Source organism: Acipenser ruthenus, chromosome 5, assembly GCF_902713425.1.
Source record: "Acipenser ruthenus chromosome 5, fAciRut3.2 maternal haplotype, whole genome shotgun sequence".
In the NCBI taxonomy this organism is placed as follows: Eukaryota; Metazoa; Chordata; class Actinopteri; order Acipenseriformes; family Acipenseridae; genus Acipenser; species Acipenser ruthenus.
In genome coordinates this window covers 65,995,567-66,010,040 of record NC_081193.1, presented here as the reverse complement: position 1 = coordinate 66,010,040, position 14,474 = coordinate 65,995,567, and the positions used below count along the sequence as shown (strand labels likewise).

Below are 14,474 nucleotides of genomic sequence, written 5' to 3'. Positions count from 1 at the left end.
GCCTGATAACTTGAATTGTTGTTATAGTGCAGTTGTTATAGTGTTATAAGTGGCTGCAACTGTTGACAGTGTTTGAATTCAGAATTTTGCCTGCAACATTTATAATAAATATACATACTATCAAACAGAACCCAGTGACTATATACAGTACAGGGTTCATACACTTATTTTTTTTTTACCACTAAAATCATAGACCTTTAAGTATTTTCCAGGAATTCTCAAACTTAGTTTTAAGTTATCAGTGTTACACATATTGTGTTAAACAAATAAAAAGATCAACATTATTATTAGCCTATTAAAATGTTACCTTTTACAATAATCTGGTGTTAGTGGCTTCAGGTACTGGCTAGCTTTTTCAGCTATACTGCAGATATGTGCCATGCTTTTCCTGTAATACAGGACATAAAATCTGTCAAATTTCACAGCACTTGCTTAACAACCAAACTAAACCAAGAATATTTTGCATGACTTACTGTAAAAAAAGACCATTTCCAGGTTCCATTATGAATCAAAGCTTTACAATCAAAGTTTAATCTTTTATATGTCATACAAATGCAAAACATCACAAGCAAAATCATGTTCATTTTATCTGTGTTTGTCAGATATTTACAAATTTCTTGACATTTTTTTGCTTAAACTTCTTTTTCAGTCCTTTGTTTTTTTTTCATTGCCCCATCCCCGGGCTTTGCCATTTCTCCCTTGAACGAGTTTGAACAGTTTCCTCCGAATGGCTGTCCAGGTTTTCCCCTGAAGGAGTTTACTGCATTTCCTCTGCCTGTGTTTGGTGGTCCTGCTCCCTTCTGCAGGGTTTTAGCCGGTCCTTTCATCTTCTGTGCTGGCTTTGGCTTCTCCTTCTCTTTCTTCCCAGAGCGCTTCACTCTTATTTTTCTTCCCATAAGCACAGAGTTATCAAGCTTCAGTGCAAGCTGGACAGCATCTGTACTCTGTGTGCAAAAAAGAATTAGGGAGCCAACTATCTTTCCCCAGTCTGGTTAACACAGTGTTTAAAGTGCTTTTTCTCTTAAGTATACAGAGCACCTAAAGGGACATGGTGAATTATAAAAAGGTTAGTATCTCATGAGCACGAGGTAATATCTTGCTGACTGCAGCAGACACTGGTGTTCTCATGGATAGGTTAGGAGATGTTCACTGTATTTTGCTGCTCATGGCATAACAGCGAACATCCAGCCTGCTGTGCTTTTAGACTCATGCTATTTTAACGTAAATACTTTTTTTTTATTGCAACTTGTGCTCACGAGATAATAACCTTTTTTAATTCACCCCATGTCCCTTTAGGGGTTCCGTATACAAGTACCCAAGGTACTTTATTTATTTTTGTTTTAATTTTATATAACATTTCCCAGGTACAAATAATTCATTTCCAAGTTTCCAGTCAAATGATGGGTAATATTGGGGCACAAATATCTTGCTTTATTCGCTGTCAGTAACCAGTCTGAGAGAGTGACAAAACTAATGAATGGATTTTATAGATGTATTTTCACATGCTTGAGTAGGACACACTCCAGATGAAAATATATTGCTATACTGTCATTCAAGTACAAGCACTCCAGGGAACATTAGCCAATTACCAAAAAAGATCAGGTTTACTGAAAACCCAGAGACCTTTCTCCATTGATCTAGAACCAGGCAAGTACAGCCACATTAAGAGGCAGTGACCTGTAATCGACAGTATCCAGACATGCTCTTCTGATATATTATAGTGAAGGGGTTGTGCCCTATATGTCAAACAGCAAACTGCCACTAATACACACTTTTCACTTTGGATACAATTAAGGAACACTTTGCTTTTGCATCCTTTCTTGTCCCAACAGCTATCGCAAACTACTAGTGGGGTTTAAAAAAAAAAATATATATATATGCATGACCTTCAATAGGGGGGGGCTTTCTGTGTGAGAAACTGTGTAAGTTAAACATCCACAGGTCGCAGCCCCATGTAAGAACAATTCTAAAATTGGTCAGTGAGGAACAATATAGACTGCAGTCATTAAAGTTGGTTCCATCATTGCTTCTGCAACTATTTAAACATATTTGTAGACTCAATAGACCACCGTCTCTATATTAATATATTGGTACTTGGCTTGCAGTCGTGAATGTTACTGTACTGGAGGGTTACAACTGTAGTTCCAAAAGCATACATTTCCTTACCTCAAAGAGCACATAACCAAATCCTTTCCCCATGCCAGTGTCCCGGTCTCTCACCAGTCGCACCCCCTCTACCTCTCCACAGTCTTGAAAATGCCCCCACAACTCTTCCTCTTTAATGTCTGAAATTGCAAAAAATACACAGCAACTGAAATCTGCAATCTACAGGATCACCACAAGAGGGAGATGCCTTTGTATAAAAAGCTAAAGTCCCATATTGCTTTGTTACCCCCAGCTCAATATGAATTGGCAAAAATGTCTCAGTGAATCATACATAATACTATTCTTGATATCTTTCCTACAGATGACTGTAAAGCTCTGGGAATTATGTACCACACTTATCTAATACTAATGTATTATTCATGCACTCATCATGTTTTCCAACATAAAAAGCAACACTTACCATATGTGAGATTCCTCACAAAAATGGACCTCTTGTGGTCATGCTGGAGGGCAATAGAACAAACTAAATTAATTTTACACTGAACACAGACAGCATGTTTTCAAAGTCAATATATGTACAGTTTGTAAACAAGTTCTGCCCTCTACATACAAGTTTATTCTGGGCTTTTCTTTTAAGAATGACTTGAACTGGGGAGTCTGTTGAAATGCTGTGTTTAGTTTTACTGAATTACTTAAATGATTGCAAAACCTTTCATATGTGCAGCCAGTAGTGTAAATAAATAACTTGACTTTGTATATGTATTCAAGACAGAGATCAATGATATATACATGATCAAAACTAGTTGAGCAGAATTAGCCAGGCCCCAAAGTAGCTGAATTCAACAGGTGAATATTTAAGAGAAGACACTATTGAAAGCAGTTAAACTTCCATTTTTTTCTGTTACAGGATGTTTTAACACTTTAATTATCTTCCTAAGAGTGATACTGACAAATGCAATCACAACCTGAGGTGAAAATGAATTAACATGAAACCTATTTATAAAACCGTTACTGTTAAGACTTGAGAACATGTAGAATAATTCCCAGTGAAGACAGGCTGTGCTGTAATGCATTACTTACTGCAGCAGACTTGCATGCAAGGTCCACTCTGATATAGTAGCCACTCTCTATCTCTGTGCCATTCCTACAGAAAGGAACAACATCGTGTTACATTCCACTTCGCTTCACAGCAGAGTTTTTTAGCATTTGCTTTTATTCTTTGCTCTTTGGCATTCATAAAAGTAGAATGACCTTTTTAAAGCATTTGCTGCATTGCTTTCTGCCTTGAAAACAACATAAGCATTGATGCTGTGCCTTTTAGGATGAACCTTGCGCCTGCAGAGAAACGGGAACAAATCAGGTGGTGTTAAGAGCGAGATTAGTCACTTTAGCTCCACAGTTTACTGCTCTAAAACTGGTGTGCCCACGGCATGAACCAGCTGCTTTGAGAGAGCTAGGAGTATAAACAAATCTTCCTCTGCCTGTCAGATATAAGTGTCAGTGAAACTAAAACAGGCACCACCTTTCACAGTGCAAACAGGATTGTTACTGAATGCTGTGCTTCACAACATAATATAAATGTATCTGCATTCAAATAAGAGTGTATGTTACACCATTAACTGTTGCATCAAGAGTTAAAAGTACTCTACATTTGTATGTTATTGTTATCTATGTCATGTCAAGCCAAGTAGACAAATGGCTTGTGCTTTCACCAGCTTTGTGTTAATAGCAGCACTATCATTATACAGGGCGATTCAAAATCGTGTTATTTGAAAAGTTGTAATGAGAAAGGAAAAATGTTAATTTATCAAAATGTTACAGTGACATTCACTAAACTATCTTCAATCATAGGTGATAAGAAAATTATGCAAAAAGAATACAAACAAGATTTTAATATGCAATGCATGCTTTTCATAATGTCACACAAGTGTGAAATACAAAATTCGCCAAAACAGACTTACTGTATAGCTGCTGCTTTCCTTGGAACAGCTGCATCTTCTCTTGTCTGTTTTGGAAAAAAATATATATTAAAGTTTCCTTTATATATATATATATATATATATATATATATATATATATATATATTTTAAGAATATCATTAAAATGTAGTAAAATATGTACACATTTGACAGTCTGAATATTAATATCATCTACTATTTTTAAAGCTGCAGTATCCTATGATACTTTTCCACTTTAAACTGAAGTATTGTTTTTAGGCTTGGGTATTTACTACATCATTCGATAGACTTTCTGTGCACTCAGCTTCATCAGAAGGCAAACTTACTTTGAATGTTAACCTCTCCAAACTTGACAAAAAAAAACTTACCACTGAACGAAAACGTAAAGACTCAATGGATCCATACTCTTTGAATATAGCTTTCAACATCTGTAGACAAAAGAAACACACAAGTCGTACATAATAGGGCTTCTGATTTTCGGTGTTTTAACCCAACTTTTCTACTCTTCTTTAAGAATTAAATTGATACCCGTTAAGCCACTCTTGTATCTCAATCACAACCGAGAAACGTGTTAGTAGTAAAATTGATTTAATTTACGGGTTTCTTCTGTGAAACAACTAAATGAGCTTTTAAAATCATCCAAGCCTTCATTTTTCATTTTAAAGCAGAACGTACAAACGAGACTGGTGACTAATCTTTATTAAAGCTATAATGAAAAATAAAGTATTTTATGCTGGACACACTTTATTAGTATCGTTATGCATAACTGTATTTACATTACTAAAGTCGCTTCTGGTTTTAAATGAAAAAGTAAAACTTTGATTAGGATTTAAAAGCCCATTTAGTTATTTCACAGAAAAACCCTGTAAATTAAATCAATGTTACTAAATGCGTCTCTCAGTTAAGATTGAGATACACGAATGGCTTAACATGGAATAATTACATTTTTAAAGGAGAGTATAAAAGAGGGTAAACCACTGAAAATCAGTTGCCCTATACATAACACAATATCATTCATTCTTAATTTAACATTGAAGAAATATGCCTGGATCGGTTGAACCCAATGAGACCCTGATTTTAACCTCATAAAAAGGACAACGATAGGGTAAGGTACTTCCGTTACAGAGTCCAGATTCTCATTGCTCTATGCTAATAAAAGCAAAAAGAGGCTAGTGTGCATCCACTTTATCCCTGTATACAAAGCCTTTGATATTGATAGGGCCATTTTAAAAAGTGTTTTTTGAGATGGCCTTCATTAAGACAGAATCACATGGAGTTGTAACAAAAGCACTAACAAAGCAAGACTGGTTCAGACTGGGGAGCCTGTTTTATGATTAATACCGCCACTGTAAAATGTATACACCTGCCTTTTCGCAAACCTCATTTCAGTTTTTTGGTTTGTTTTATATGTGGTACTTTTAGAGAGTGGGACAATAATCACCCTCCGGGGGAAAAAAAAGCAACGCGTGGAAGTATTTTGAAAAAAGTTAAACGAGACCACTGTGCAATGTGATCTCTGCAGCAGAAGTATTTCATTTTGTAAATCAACGAGTTAAATGCTCGATCATCTCAAATGCAAGCACCCATCTTCTACTTGGGAAGAAAACAAAGAATGTGGCAAAAAACAAACAAGCATTGCATCTTTTACTGTGCACAGTGGAGGGGATGTGATGCGTCTCGGGCTGGGAACAAAAAAAACAAAAAAAAAAAACACCCTTTTTTTTGTTAAAAGTTAACTAATTTGGATTTTGACTGCAAACTACCTGGGCAGTGTGACGTTATGCTGTTATTGGTCTGCTACTGATATTGGCTTGATTCCAGAATCAGGCTTTTTTCTTTTTTTTTTTTTTTAAATGATTATTATATTATGCAATCAGCAAGTATGGGTACAGTACATCTCGTTTTTTATGTTATATACTGTATTATAGCATAGGTTTTATTGAGCAAACATATTTGGTTGTGCTTTGTTAGTAAGCTGTCGTGTTTTGTGTTTTATACGAGTTGTCAAAGGGTGTTAAATGCAGTTGAAAGTTTTGAAGGTTATTTTATAGCTAAAACCCCTCTGCTGTGTATTCTTATTTCTTACTTCTTGTTGGAATAATTTTTTTACTTTGAATACATTAGATGCCTAAAGCCCCTTTCACACTGGCATGCTGTACCAGGGTCAGAACCTACCCGGGTCAGGACCTGGGGTCATGCGGGTCGGGTACAAGATTTCACACTGCGTTTGATAGGATTACAATTGCAAGACTTCAAGAAAACAATGTCGAGGTCTTGCCGTGGCCAGCTTTTTATCCTGACCTGAGTCCAATATAACATCTGTAGGACCAAATCACCAGTGCCATTCACAGGAGACAACCGCGACCAGAGAACTTTCGCCAGCTGGCTGCAGCTGCACAGGAAGAGTGGCGGAACATCCCACAGCAGTCTATCCAGAGGCTGATCAGGTCTATGCGTCAATGCTGCCAAGATTGTGTTAATGCTCAGGGAAGTCATACCCGATACTAACAACAACAGACAAAATGTAAACAGGATTTCGAATACGCCGCTCAGCTGAGAAACCAGTATAGCTGAAATGTGACGTCATTAGCTGCAAGTAGCCTATAGGTTGTGGCCATAATTTCCTTAAGGCGCACGCATGGTATGCTAATGAGTTCCACAGCGTGCACCTTAAGGGGCATTCACCTTAGTAAATACCACCTTGTAGAAAAAAGGCGAGCGTTAAAGGTTTGTGATAGCGTGCGCCTTACTTCCACTTTTAAGCAGGTTTAGTGAATGAGGCCCTTTGGGGTTAATAAGGAAATTTGATAGTCCACATTAATATTTGGGATATATGGTACTTTCAATGGAGAGATATTGAGCACAGAGTTTAGGTGGGGTATTTTGGAATGCAGGGTCTGTCTCAATACATTGCAGATTTGACTAGAGGGAGAGCAAATATGACCATTTAAGGGCATTTCTGAAGAAGGTCCCCTGCTCTGGTCTGCTTGCTTGCATGGGGGGATGGGAGAATCTCAGAGATAACAGATGTAAAGGAATGTGTGTGAGGCTTGGAGATTTGCCACTACAGGTATAGTGAGGAAGGGTCATAAATGACTTCATTAAAAGGGTGTGTTTTGGAATCTACAAAACTGAAGTGAATGCATTGTGTGGTGCTCAGTTCTACCAATCTCACTGCAGCCCAGAGTGACGCGACTCTGTACAATAGTTCTATTCTTGTATTACAGCAATAAACATATTTGTGACTTTCACTAATATCGTTTTTTAGTTTTCATCAATTTTCCCTTACAGGGTCTTACCTTCTTGGTGCAGCTGACAGGCAGGTTACCCACAAACACTGTCCTTTTATTCTTTATCCTCTCCTCTGCCTTGTTGATAGGCCTCTTCTTTCTGTGGAGTTCCTCCTCATCCTTTGGCCCCTTCTCATCTTTTGATTCCTGGGTGCTCTTAGCTTTCTTTTTTGGTTTTGCATTCTTTTTCACTCCATCTTCATCATCAGCATTTTTCAAAGAGCACTCTGTAGGAAAAAAAATACATTTTCACTTCACAAAGTTAAAGCTGTCATCAAATTTCTCAAATGTTGTGGATTTCAGCTAACCCAATAAAAACAAATCACTTTATCTTGGCAGTTTGTATAGCTTTTGTGTCAACATGTCTACTTCCAACAGCTGTCATCACCCAATGCTTCACAGCCTGATGCCTCATAGAATGCAACACTATGTAACACAATTTTTGTTCCTGGGTAGTAAGTGTTATTTCCTAATTGCTTATGCCTCAAAAGTATAGAAAATGACTCTCATTCCCCACAAACTTTGCTTTTGTGACCAGGACAGTGATATTTTGAAATTTACCTATTTCCAATGAGAAAACGGGCAAATTTGTGTCTTTTCGTTCACATAAAGTCAGAAAAAAACAACATGAATCCAAATTAACATGTATTTATACTAAAGTAATACAAAAATGCCTACAAAAGATTTAGAAGTGAGTAGTTTTTCGAGATTTACGATTATACTGTAAATCACTTTCACGAATCAGCCCCCAAATGTAGTCTTCCATCATGTTCTCGTTATACTGTCCTTGGTAGCGGCGTTCAAAGTCCAGTATATCCTGGTGGAAGCGCTCGCCTTGCTCCTCCGAGTACGCTCCCATGTTCTCCTTGAATTTATCAAGATGAGCATCAAGGATATGGACTTTGAGGGACATCCTACAGCCCATTGTGCCGTAGTTCTTCACCCGAGTCTCAACCAGCTCCACATAGTTTTCGGCCTTGTGATTGCCCAGGAAGCCCCGAACCACTGCGACAAAGCTGTTCCAAGCCGCTTTCTCCTTACTAGTGAGCTTCTTGGGGAATTCATTGCACTCCAGGATCTTCTTTATCTGTGGTCCAACGAAGACACCGGCTTTGACCTTTGCCTCAGACAGCTTAGGGAAGAAGTCTTGAAGGTACTTGAAGGCTGCCTACTCCTTATCTAGAGCTCTGACAAATTGTTTCATAAGGCCCAATTTGATGTGCAGTGGTGGCATCAGCACCTTCCGGGGGTCCACCAGTGGCTCCCACTTGACGTTGTTCCTCCCCACAGAGAACTCGGTCCACTGTGGCCAGTCCCACCTGTGGCAGTGCGCCTTGGTGTCCCTGCTGTCCCAAAGGCAAAGATAGCAGGGAAACTTGGTAAAACCGCCTTGGAGACCCATCAGGAATGCCACCATTTTGAAGTCTCCTATGACCTTGATGCCATCTCAGAAAAATGCAGATATGTATCCACTTAGGCAGCTGGAACTAAACTGAACTGGTGGGCTTAAGGCCCCTGTATTTATACTACTATTTATATTACTGGAAAGTTCTAGAAGTTACTCCAAGTTTACTCAGCACTGAATTTATCTGGAATGTTCTGGAAAATAGGTACATTTCAAAATATCACTGTCCTTGTCACAAAAGCAAAGTTTGTGGGGAATAATAGCCATTTTCTATACTTTTGAGGCATAAGCAATTAGGAAATAACACTTACTACCCAGGAACCAAAAAAAAAAAAAAATTTGTTACACGGTGCAATCGTACTATGAAACAAAAGGTGCCTTCACATACATTATCACTAATATAACCACGCTACATAGATTGGAGCTCCCACTCTCACCTGTCTTCCACTTTCTTCTCAGCAACTGTAAGCCATTTTTCTTTCACAGGATTCTGCTTTTTCGCTGGTGGCTGCGACCTCTGGACTGTAATTTTGTCAACCACATCTTCACTCAGCTCTCTTTTCTTAGGACTTGGCTACATAAATGAAACAAATGTTAATCTGAAACAATACATGATGCGAAGGCACTAATTAGTCTTTCTGCAACAATAAGTAATAACAACAATTGAGAAAATGCCTAATTTGCCCAGGTGCATGTAGGTGTAAATGCTGTCAGGAACAGGAAAAAAAAAAATCTGCTTGTATAAAGGACTGTGAATGCACAGAATACAGTTCAGATTGCTTACTTTTGGTGCAGTGACAAATACTGGATTGACAAATGAATGAGTTTTGAATAGAGATGTCAGAGCATCGGCGCTGTTGACGAATTTACTTTGGAACAGACTGCTTGACACTTGTCCAACTACATAACTTTCTGGGGCTGAGATTGCTTTTGTTGAATCACTTAAAAAACATAACAACATTATATACAGTAGCTGAAAGATCCCAAAAGACAACTTATTTGGTGTTGGTCCACTACTTTTTTTCTCCACATTTTAGTATTTTGTACATCAGAAGGCACATCTTTTAGCATTCAAATGTGTTTACAATGAAATGGGATTACTTCCACATCGTGTAGATCTGCTACTACCAGTTTATTCTGAAGCCTGACAAATGTATTAAAATAACAACATTCAAATAAATGGCCCAAAAGATTTACATCCTGACCACTGTATTATACTACATTGATCTCGTTTCTTTTTCATTGTAACAACCACGTTTCTCCCCCCAATTGTATTTTATTCACTTGATGTTTACAGGTTTTTTGTGTACATATATTTTTAGAATCCCAATTGTGTATCATTGTAGCACTTTTGTAGAGCTTTCTCTCCTACTGTGGAAAGCAATACCTATCAGCACCTCACGTTTTTTTTTTTTTTTTTGTGGTGCGCACAATCTTGCGCCTTACCAGAAACAAAACCTACTTTGGTTCCTACTGATATACATGTTCACATTATTTTGTCTACAATGGGGGATTTGGTGCATTTTATTGATGGAATTTAGTTAATAAAATACAAGTGTGTGTCTGATTGTGCGCTCAAGTACAATCGCTTTGGGTGATTTTGTAAACTTTTGTGGCTTTACAGGGATAGTGGTTTGGAATGTAGATTACTTACAAAATTTCCAAGGAATTAATAAAACCTGGCATTTCATTTAACGTATTGACAAGATATTATGCAGGCATTGTTTTAGTAATGTGAAGCAGAGACTGTTTAAAGCAATTTACAAGGTTAGAACTACTTCTAAAGTGAACAGTTTAAATTCAATTTTCTTTATTTCTATATTAAAGTCACCTTACCTTTGTCTGCAATCATTCTGAGTGGTTCTTGCAATTACTCAAATGTTGTTTAAATCTATTTATGTATTTAGTGTTTGTACTAAGATGCTTCCAGCTGAGTTCAGGAGGTGCTCTACAGTTCTAGTTGCCTGCCATAGACATATTTAAAATAGCAGCCAGTGTCCTGATTGACACAAGAGCCAGCACCATCTCGTGATCTACCCCTTTTGATCAAGTTTCCTTTTGCTTTGCTATACACACAGTAACAGAGCATTAGATAGTGCTCTAGCCCTTAATAACACTTTGCATTACATGGGTCTATGGCGTGCGACAAGACCCGAATAGCAGCTCCTAAACTTAATCAAAGCAAGAAAAACAGGGGAAACTTACTAAGTCAAGGCTGAAATTCTATTTTCCTTTGTCTTGAAATGTTCAGAAAGGGAGTGAAGTAATGTTCTTTTTCTGTGAATGGACAAGGCATAAAGTACTCCAAAAGGCAATTGCTTTCTTGGGTACTGCTGTTTACAACAGATGGGCCTATTACTTCTTGTTTCTATATCAATGTATGTACTTCAAAACTTTTCCATTTACTGGCTATGCTACTTGTTGGCAACCGCCAGTAAGGTGACAACTGAAGGACATAAAAATATTTAAGTGGGGAGAGTTTAGCTAGTATTTTCACTTTTATTTTAACTGGACTGCCGCCCCCCGAAGTTATTATTAACCCTTAATGACAAGGGTCCTTCATATCTATATCTATAAAATGATATATTTACATACATTTCTAGTCAGTAAACCAATTGGATTATATTCTGTTGGATTTTCTTGTCACCCAGCAGTAGAACATATTCAACTTCATTATTTTTAGAAGTAAAACTCTGACAAACATTTGGACAAAATGTTTTCTCAAGGTCGCAGGCATTTTCTTGTCAGTATCAGAATTCTTTTCATTGTTGCCCCAATTACAAAATAGGTCGGAGACACTAGGTTGTTTAGGCTAGAGTATAACCAAAAGAGGCCTTGCTGATACTTATCCATTATGAAATATGTAAATACATAATATATATAAATAAAAACTGGTTTGGGAAGGTTAGCATGTTATTGCTTAAAATCTTACATTTTAAGGAAAACCAGAAGAATTCACAAACTATGGCATTTATTTCAACAGAGGCTTTTTTTGCTTACATTTTTACAATAAATTACACGACTCCCATCCTTTGCAGAACCTAATAAATACTTTAAAGCTTTCTTATAAACACCCCCCCTTTCTGTCAAGGAACTTGTTTTTTTGTAAAGATCCAGAACACTTTACAACCCATGTACAATGCTGAAAATACTTTTGAAATCATGTTTAAACAAATCATTTCAAAAGCGCACAAGTTACAGAAACCAAAACTGCTTTTCTTAGAAAAGTTGTGTAAAGATTCTCGACACAAACAGGACTACAAGTCAAATTGCACACCTTGCATGACAAAAAAAGAATAAAAACAAATATTAAAGACACATGCTTTTCCCTCCGAGAATACAGATCTACAGTTAAAACAGTAAAACAGTGTACAGAAAAGTACATTGTATTAACAGTGCAAGATATTAAATAGCTTGACTTGAACACACTTCTCAATATACAAATGTATAACAAAGGCATACAATACATACAAGTGCCAAATGGAACAGACCTTCAGTTTATCATACGTAGTGAAGTCAATACAAAGGAAACAGTCTGGAGATGATTTAATAATTTACACAAATTCATGTGTGTAATGTAAATGTTAATCCTTTACCCCACAGAAACTGCTGCATCAAAGGGAAATAATGGATGGCTGAAAAAAGTGAGGTTCCTTATTGGTTGGTGAGTTAACTGGCTCATTAGGAGATGACTCTGGGGGGGAGAAAAGGGTTAAACTTTCCTGGTAATGCAGTTAGTAGCCAGCAAGTGGCACTATTGCATTACTGAATTGGTATTTACCTCCTAAAGACCCGAAACCTAAATAAAATATATCAAAGCTGCTCAGAGAGCCTGTGACGCAGTCATGACCCGCCACTGAGGGCACAAAATGACAGTGCTCACAGACCTCAGCGTCATTTTTCTTTCAAGCCTGCTGCAATCATGGATGCAGCGACCTTGAAAGTAAAGCTCTTGTTACACGAGTCAATGCGCTGGCAACATAAATTATAGCAACGTGTTGCCTATGACGTCACCGCGGGGGATTTGACCTGTTACACGATACAACTAACAGGCAACTCGCATTCGATACAAATTGCCTTTAATACAAGCAATATCCAATCATATTTTAGAACTACGTCACGTGGTTCGGATTTTCAGGTCATATACTTACAAATACCAAGCATCAGTACAACTACTTAGTATTACTGTCATCTTTAAATAATTGAACAACTAATAATTATAATAATAAAGTAGTAACGTTTACAGAATAAAAGCAAATAAGCTAAATATGTAAAACTCAATTTAACGTACAGTACTAGATAAAAAATGAACGATAATTCTTAATTTCTTTAAATGCTGTAAAATATATATCAGTCATAATAAAAAAACGGCCTTTTATGGTTATATTATCACAGTGCTGCGGAGTAACGGTTTAAAAAAGGTAACAAAATAACATAATATGGACATCGGTTTAGCAGTTACAGTAGCTACATTTTTATTCCCCTATTATTATTATTATTATTATTATTATTATTGCTATATTTTACACAAAGGTATTTAAAATATTAAGAAGGGGAGACCTGAACAAAGGTGCAGTTCGGGAGTAGTTAACGATAGATGGACAAAGATTTTAAGTAGTTTTAAAAACTTGTTAAAAGTAACTCTAGTCCCAGCATTGGTTGTTATCAAAATAGTCCACTACCAAAATAACGATGTGTTGACCAACCTTCATAAAACTCTTTCTCCGGAGTCCAGGTAATTGCGGCTTTCGTTTCCATTTCAAGTGTTGTTTTCACTGTAGCAGACAGAATCACGTGACACACACCAGTGCTCTGATTGGATATTGCCTGGAACCTATTGCCTGGAGTAGGATCGCTGTCCACTCAAGCAATCGCGTTGCCACGCAGTTGCCAGAACGTTGACAATACGTTGTCAGGGCTGTTACACGGGGCAATCCTCACGGGATTTGGTCGCAGGCGATAAAAGTTGCTTGTAAATTGACTCGTGTAACAAGGGCTTTAATGGCTACATTTGTATTTCAGGGAACCAGGGTTATTATAATAACCAAACGTTCCCTCCCAAGTATGAAATGTAACCATTACCGAATGGGTCAGTATACCCAAGCCGTCGTAAGGGCAAGATTGCTACACGCCCGGAATGCTACAAGGCTAAGCCGAGGCTGACTTGTGCGTTACCATTCGGAACCCCACTAACTCACTCCTATGCCTGTGTTGTAAGGGTCGACTTGGAAGCCGCCCTTAACATTCTAGTTCCAAAGCCAGGGTTTTGAGGATCCACAACATTTAGTCTATAGAACCTAGTGAAGGTATGGGGAATAGCCCACGCCGCTGCATTGCATATTACCTTGACAGATGCACCCTGGAATAAAGCCCATGAAGTTGCCAGGCTCCTGGAGGAATGGACAGTGAGCTTTCTGGAGGGGGTAAGTTGGCTCGCTCATAGGCAGTCCTGACTATCTGCTATCTATTTGGACAGCCTCTGCTTAGACAGGGCTTGACCATGGGACTTTGTCCCATAACGGACTACCTCAAATTTTTCGACCTGTCAATATAATACACTAGGGCCTGCACTGGGCATAGCGTATGGAGCTGCCGCTTTCTGTCAGACTGGAAAGGAGGGGGATGGAAAGCCTCCAATTCCACAGACTGGTTGACATGACTTCAGCAAAAAAGCAGGATTGGTACGGAGCGTAACCTTTGTCCTGGCTTCTGTAA

The 14,474-nt window shown here is 37.8% G+C and overlaps 1 protein-coding gene across 1 annotated transcript; it reads right to left on the bottom strand.

Moving 5' to 3' along the window:
• Positions 1–526: 526 nt before the first annotated feature.
• On the bottom strand, positions 527–10,611 carry LOC117972443 (RNA-binding protein 34-like). Its single transcript, XM_059024789.1, has 8 exons — positions 10,596–10,611; positions 7,364–7,581; positions 4,433–4,492; positions 4,068–4,111; positions 3,187–3,250; positions 2,567–2,609; positions 2,167–2,285; positions 527–944 (listed from the first exon to the last, which is right to left on the bottom strand). The coding sequence occupies exons 1-8, from the start codon at positions 10,609–10,611 to the stop codon at positions 633–635; spliced, it is 876 nt and encodes a 291-aa protein (XP_058880772.1). The 3' UTR covers positions 527–632.
• Between the last annotated feature and the right edge of the window lie 3,863 nt (positions 10,612–14,474).

Coding starts and splice junctions, on each gene's coding strand:
- LOC117972443 (XM_059024789.1), bottom strand. Junction 4,112..4,432: donor CTTTACGTTTTCGTTCAGTG/GTAAGTTTTTTT, acceptor TTTCCAAAACAG/ACAAGAGAAGATGCAGCTGT. Junction 945..2,166: donor TTGGTTATGTGCTCTTTGAG/GTAAGGAAATGT, acceptor TTTTGCACACAG/AGTACAGATGCTGTCCAGCT.